Source organism: Montipora capricornis, chromosome 10 (assembly GCF_036669925.1).
Source record: "Montipora capricornis isolate CH-2021 chromosome 10, ASM3666992v2, whole genome shotgun sequence".
NCBI lineage: Eukaryota > Metazoa > Cnidaria > Anthozoa > Scleractinia > Acroporidae > Montipora > Montipora capricornis.
In genome coordinates, this window is record NC_090892.1 from 70,616,655 (window position 1) to 70,624,154 (window position 7,500).

General features: G+C 37.3%; 1 protein-coding gene across 1 annotated transcript in view; it reads right to left on the minus strand.

The window, feature by feature from the left end:
• Positions 1-7,500, minus strand: part of LOC138018800 (L-fucose kinase-like) — a 38,843-nt gene that overhangs the window by 19,017 nt on the left and 12,326 nt on the right. Inside the window, exons 7-15 of the mRNA XM_068865475.1 lie at positions 6,897-6,977; positions 6,090-6,209; positions 5,554-5,752; positions 4,760-4,896; positions 2,518-2,631; positions 1,947-2,006; positions 1,692-1,817; positions 1,354-1,452; positions 1,046-1,185 (exon numbers count right to left, since the gene is read on the minus strand). Of these exons, the coding sequence (XP_068721576.1) occupies positions 1,046-1,185; positions 1,354-1,452; positions 1,692-1,817; positions 1,947-2,006; positions 2,518-2,631; positions 4,760-4,896; positions 5,554-5,752; positions 6,090-6,209; positions 6,897-6,977 (1,076 nt within the window). The remainder of the gene's footprint in view (positions 1-1,045; positions 1,186-1,353; positions 1,453-1,691; positions 1,818-1,946; positions 2,007-2,517; positions 2,632-4,759; positions 4,897-5,553; positions 5,753-6,089; positions 6,210-6,896; positions 6,978-7,500) is intronic.

Here is a 7,500-nt window from a genome sequence, read left to right on the forward strand (position 1 = left end):
TTGGACAGCGTGCAGTACAACTTCATCATTCCAAACGACATCACGAGGCATAAAACCCCCAAGGCATGCATGAACAACACAAATAACGAATCATGGTTATCATGATCATCGAATTTAGGGTATTTTCTGGTCAGTTCACTCAGTAGTAGCTTAGTTTTACCAAAGGTTCACCTTGGACTCTGTTTCTTCCTCCTGTAGACCGTCTTCATAAATGGCCGTCAGGAAATTATTCCTTCGTCTTTATGCTAATCATCCTCACTAGCCTCGTTTGCACAGACAAAATTCAAAAGAACTTTTTCTCCAAAGTGAGTGGCATGACTATTTCGGGGCTGAGTGGTGAAGAGGTGAAAACTGAAACAACCCAAACCTTTACAAAAATGCTAACCTTAGACATAAACATTAATTTAAGCATATTGTTTAGGAAGGATTACGTTTTTGCAAACGTTGGCCGTGTAGCACTTATATTTGAACAGACTTAACTGATTAGAGTGTAATGTGAAGTGCTACGTTTCTACCCCATATGAACCATGTGAACGTTAGCCCTACAGATGGAAATGGGCCCACACAAGGACAGAGAAAATCTCTGACCAGGGTGGGAATTGAACCCACGACCTTAGGTCTAAGGTTAGCATTTTTGTAAAGGTTTGGATTGTTTCAGCTATTGTACCCTTCACTCCCTTCCCCCACCCCCTTGACCCCTCAACCCCGGAATAGTCATGCCCAAAGTGAGGCTAGTGAGGATGATTTAGCACAAAGACAAAAGAATAATTTATTGGCTGCCATTTACGAATACGGTATATAGTGCAACTCAAATCCGAAAACAAATAGTTTTTGTGGACTAGTGGGATATGGCAAATGTTCCGCACCGATGGTGAGTTTACAAGATCTTGGATTATTATTATTCGTGATGATTCACAAACCTTCAATGACTTCTGAATCAGACATTAGTGCTTTAAAATGAATTGTTAACTTAAACAAGGTTGTGTCTTTAAAAGGACCAGGAGCCGATGAGAATGAGAACTTCAGAGTGACTTATCATAGAGACCTGGTGAGCTTTTCCTGATTTGAGATCTCTGACACTCCAGTGTTGGCCAGGTACAGGATGTCATTCTTACCAGTATCTTCATGAAAAGGATGAGCTACAGAAAACAGCCTCGCATTCCAAAGGCTTCTATGATCTTCGGGCTACAGATAAAACAACAACCACTTGCATCAGAAACCCACGTTCAAGAAAAAAATGAATGAGGGCAATCACAATGCGGTGGGGTTCACCATTTGTTTTTCATTTTGTTTGCCTTGTCGTAAATCAACTGAGAATGGCCATAATTAAGAGCAGAGCAAACAAATAAATACCACTCCTATCCAGATTTCTTCGGGACTGGCTGCGGTCTTTTCAAAGAACAATTCCCACGGATGGTTGCAGTAAGTGCTCAATGGGGACGAGGAAGCAATCTACAAAGACAAATATGATCAAATATTTGCGTTTCACCTGCACAAATATTAACCCTAATGATAAATGCAACCTGATCATTGTGGATTTTTCGGATTTGCGCGCGCGACCATTAGCCGGGAAAGCATCTCTTGCAACCTTTTTGCTTTTCCACACGCGCTTTCAAGGAACTTACATATACCAGTGAGGCTCAAGAATGAAAGATGATAAAGGTTTGACATTTAAAATTTCACAGCTTTACCTGCAGTTCATCATTAATACCAAACACCACCAATACACGCTGCGACTTTCCTCCAAGGCCTGGAAGAGAGACATTAAAACCAAGTATACACAGATCATTTGTGAGAGTTGTCCCAGAATCCAGACCCTGTGAAAAACAAAAGCCGTAAAATCAAGGTTAAATGCAAAAGTAATAATCTTTGCCTAGTTTATTAGAAATCAAAACTGCCCAAACAACAGACAATAAAAAATACCAGCTTTGCCAGCTTGTTCTGACCTTAAAATCAAGAGGGGCAATTCCGGCTAAGACACATCCTGATCCAATATTGACATTTCCCTGTAATTTAAAATATAAACAATTTTCACAAACAAACGATATGGGCAACGATTTTCCTGAGCATGTGTAATCGTACAAGTCTTCTTTTTCTTTCAATCTCTAACAGGGACAACTGTACAATCTCCAGTCTTTTAATCTTACAAGTGTCGTTTCTTTGTTAACTTGATTTCAGTATGGTAGCTAAATTATAAATATTTGTGAAAGTAATGAATATATGTACCAAGTATTCGGAAGGAACCTCTAAAAAAGAATGGGCCATTTCCGAGTTCTAGTCTGCCTCCTCTTCAAAGCGAGTCTAAGTGCGAAGTTTTTGTAATGGTAATTAGTTCTACTTTACATATGAATGAAAAACAATTTTCATAACAAAAACTTTGCACTTAAACTCGCTTTGAAGATGAGGCAGGCCAGAACTCGGAAATGGGCTATTGACAATGTTCCAGACAAGAATGCCTGCAAAGGTACATGTATAAGCTATCTTTGATGGCTTATAACACAAACCAAATGTAAGTACCTGGAAATGACAGTTTGATACAACAGAGTCGTTGCCAATAGTTACGCCGCCTTCAATTATGGTATTCACCAATACAACAGAAGAAGCAACTTCTGGAAGTTTTCCCTCACTGTTCTGTTGACGTGAAAAGTTAAAATATGAAAATGGTTATTATCAACAAAGGAATATGCACAAGTAAAGAGCACAATTTAAGGTGTGTGGGTGTTAGTAAGACCTTTGCCACCGATCATAGATCATTTTGTCAAGTAAAGCTGTCATATTGTATTTCATTTTAGTTTGCACCAGCTCGAAATTAGAACTTTGTCGCTTGTAGACTGGAATTACAAGATTAAAAAGTAAGTTTCCACAAAAAAGAACACAAGGTTGGGTTGCTTTGCTTAGCATTTGGCCTGTCACATTCACTTCACACCAATCACCCATCTACGTTTGTTTACTCGGAGGAAGTTTTCATTTCTTATACCTGCCAACTCTCACGCCTGCGGGTTGAAAACTTCGATCTCACGCCGGCTCACGCTTGCGGGCCAATTTCTCACGCCTGATTGAAAAATGTGAGTTGTTGCCGTCTTGCTAGACACAATTTCCAAAAATATGTTAACTCAGACCCATGTAAAGAACGAAAACCATGTGTAAAATGAATAAATGACAATACTTTCCTCGCGATCTCTGATTTTTGAAGTGAAAAGCACTGCGAGCGAGCTCGCGTTTATACGCGTTTATACGTCTTCGGAAGACTTCGGACTTCTTCGGAAGACTTCGGACGTCTTCGGAAATGATCGTGTCGTCTTCAAAAATCCCAGCACTCCCAGGATAAAAATCTCACGCCTATATCTCAGAAAACGTTGGCAGGTATAATCTACTTTGGTGTTGTTTACATTTTTTGCGACCTCTAAACTCCAGTGGCCGTTTTTGGTGATTTTGCATTGGTTTTGGAGAATATGTTTCCAGTTTGTTTTTTTTAATAGGAGTTTTTTACTGGTTCTGCGTATCCAGCTTAACCGCGCTGTATTCTTTTTTTCGTTAATTTACTACATTGTATAATAAGAGTCCTTTTGGCCAATTGAATTTGTTCTTACATAGACCCCCATATTGTAAGTTTTGTAATAAACGCGCCTGGTCAGATGGCTTTTCGGCTCCCTCGTATTGTCTCTAGTGTTTATATGGGAAATGTTTTCTATTCGGCTGAGTGCAGCGAAATAGAATACAATCAACAATTATTGGATGAGGTTGAGCATGTTAGCGATAATTATCAAGGCCAAAGTTTGTGTTATCTGCCGAAGCCGAAGGCTGAGGCGGATAACACAAACTGAGGCCTTGATAATTATCTCTAACATGCGAAAACCGAATTCAATAATTGTTTTATTATGCATATTCCTGAGCTGAGCTCCGCCATGACAAAACTGATCGAACTGCTGGTTAGTGTGTTACGTAGGTGTTACGTAGGTGACGTCACTTCTGCATGCATAAAACTATTGTCTGTAGGTATGACGTCAATTCTACATATATAACATCTATTGTCTGTAGGTATGACGTAAGAGAAACAGAGCAAGCAAGAATTAGCTGCGTGCTTATAGCCAATCAAAATCGAGCTTGTGACACCAATGTATAATAATAGGGGTTCGTGGTTCCTGGTTGGCTTTCAGCTAAGGTTTCCCTTGCCTCGCTCCCTCGCATATATTTTGCAAAACTCACTAAAAAACGAACTTGACAGAGATTCTGGCATATTTCAACAATCACATTTATAGTTTTTTTGTGTGAAATAGATGTCCAGTCGTGAGCTGCTTTATTTGACTGTGAAATTGCAGTCGAGTACGTTAAGCGAATTTACTACTCTGTAGCTTCACTTTATAATTGGGAAAATTTTTGTTTTTGTTCTAAACTGAAGAGAGAGGGTGTAAGGATTATCAGTCAAACGGAAAATGTTGTGAAAGAGATTACTGTGCATGTAATTTCAGTTTTAGTTGTTGATTAAAATTGTTGGTCATTGTTTGCAAGGCTTGCTTGTTTCCTGCTGTCAGCTCGGAGGTGTTTGATCACTGTAAACTGTATATACACTAATGACGGTTAATTTTGTACCTTATGAAGAAGCATAATTATTTTCATATACACTACCGGCATATTGCTTTCTATGACCTATTCATCAGACATTTCCTACAATTTCAGCAGCGAGAAAACACAATTTTTGCTTAGCAAGAATTGGGAAAAATCTCTCTGTAGGGCTACGATAAAAATCAATGTCCTTTACCTTGACAAAAGAAATATGGGTACGGCCATTAAAGTTAAATGGAACATCAACAAACTTCTCAATGGTTGAGAGCATTTGTCGTCTGTAGCATTTTGCATTTGGATGCATATAGTCAAATTCCCCATTCTCAATCACAACTGCAAAGTAGAAATAAGAAAATTCCTAAAGAAAAGTCATGTGACCACCAATGAAACAATGTCCCCGTCACTTCAAACATTTTGTTGAGAACAGTATTTTTACAACATTTGAAAAGGTATATAATCAAACTTTACAAAAAGAGAGTTTAAGACCAGTTTTTTACAAAAGTTTTCATCATACTTGAAAGTAGTTTACATGGTATCTTAAGGACGGTGCCTACTAATTAAAGATATTTTTGCGTGTGTGATTATGCAGGAAATGTAGATCTTAACAAGTGTTATTGAAATCCAAAAAGAAAATTCGGGGTAACCACGCATTTTTCAAAGACAATTGATGAATAATATTTGTCAAAAGCTTTAAAATACAAAGCAATGTATGGCGTTCTTTCTCAAATTGAAGCTTAAGTATCTCTCAAAAATGCATGGTTACCCCCAATTTTCTTTTTGGATACCAAGGGTACTTACTAAGATCTACTTTCTCCGGATAGTTTTAAACTGCAGAAAAATATCCCTGTATTAGTAAGCATTGGCGATAGGAAATCTGAGTATCTGGAGATGCGCAGAACGTATGCGCAATGACAATAGTAGGCACCGTCCTTAAATCAGGTTCACTTGACCAAACTGCTTTAAATTTACTGCTCCAGGTGCTGGTTGTACCTCCTCTTAGAGTGATCCCTCTGAGTACTTTCCACAAACAGTTTCTTGCAGCTTCCATCATCATCATTTCCTTTTTTGAGCTGCACTTTGTTGCCATCCTGGTGCTGCATCCATACGAACCACTTCTCTCACCATTGACAAAGGCTGACTCAGTTACATCTTCAGCCAAACAAAGAAGAATGTCGAAGAACAATGACAACTGCACCAATAAAGGAAAAAAATGCATAATGGGTGGTATTCCTTTCATGAATTTGATCCTCAAAAGATTTTGCAATTGGTAACTGCAATCACTGATGCAACATTCATATATTTGCTCTGGATAGAAAAGGAGGATTTTTTTTTCTCAAAATCAAACAGTGCACACTTTTTTTGACTAATAAGAGTGGTTAAACTATTCAGTGAGTCTGAGATCTCATGGGGGGAAATCAAGTTTCAAATGGATTGTTCTTGCACCAGAACAAATTTTGCAAAGAAAATATACTAATGAGCACACATAGAACAGGATTACCAAAACAAAGATGATCTTGACACTTCACCTGGATAGGGTCTGCGCCATTGTCGAGTCCGTAATACGTACAAGCATCAAGAGTAGGAAAAACATGAAGATTCAGAATTCGCTTTGCTGCTTTTATACTGACATAAACGACACCACCAACCTGTCAAGTAACCAAAAACTAATGTGGTTAGCCAACAAAACTGTCTTCAGCCAAATGCAGCAACCAACGCAAATGTAAAAACAATCAAAGAAGATAAATGACTATAGATACCTAGAAATACCATTTGCCTTCCAGAAGTAAAGTAATTTTAAGATACCTTAGTAAATAAATGAAAGGAATCATGCGTATATTTAAACTAATTTTACATTAACTTTATACTGCACTCGTGGTTTCATTAGACAATTACAATAATTATCTTCGTCTAGCCATAATGAATTTCTACAAAATTAACTAATTAATTTAACAGGGTGTGATGAATTTAATTACTTTAAAAAAACCTGTATTTCTAACAGCACCTGATGAGCTTTGCTTTCTACAGGTAGTTTATGTACTTATCTACATTTGTAGTAACATCATTTTGTATTTTCAAAAAACTTAAAATTAAAGGTTTAATTAGCTTTTTGGCTAAAATTGAGGGCTGACTACTCAAGTGGGTCTTAAAGGCTAATGAAACAAAGTGGCACAAAAAAATGAATATAGGAAAAAAAGGGAATCCCAATAGAGGACATTCAGTGCAACAAACACCTCACGAAATGAATCAACCTGCAATCAGCTGGTGTTCTTTTCTTTAGAGAACGTATGCCTGATTGCAGGTTAAGAATTAAGTACAAAATTTAATATACTTACCACTGGAACTTTGCCATTTTCAAGAGTGCAGGTTTTTCTTTCATTGTGAGTTCCTTTAAAAAAGATGTCTTGAACTTTCCCCTAAGTAATCAAATGAATTAAATTATTATTATATTATTACTTATATTACTTCTATTATGTTTTGATGAATTAGTAATAAAATGACAATTTAATTTTAAAATTGATTGATTCTAACACAAGAGATTGCGCTACCTATACATAGATTGCTCCTACAATGAACTAATTTTGGCAAATGGTGATTGATTAGTGAAAACTTCGGTTTGCCAGTAATCACAAACAACAAACTGTAGGCTACTGCTTGACACGAGGCCTTGAAACTTTTACCATTAAAGTTCAATTTTCTCTTTTTTAGTTCTTGTTCAATATAGCTAAAACATAAGGAAAAAGCTTAATTAAAACATTTTACTGTGTTTGTCAAACAGCAAATGTCACTGTTCACAAGTTACAGTGTATGCCAAAGCTCTGCATGCCTTTGGTGCATGCCTTAACCCTTTGATGCATGCAAAGTATACAGAGTACTGCATGGCTAAGAATTAACATTGTAATGCACTGATGAGAGAAATTTTGGTTTTGGTCATGACAT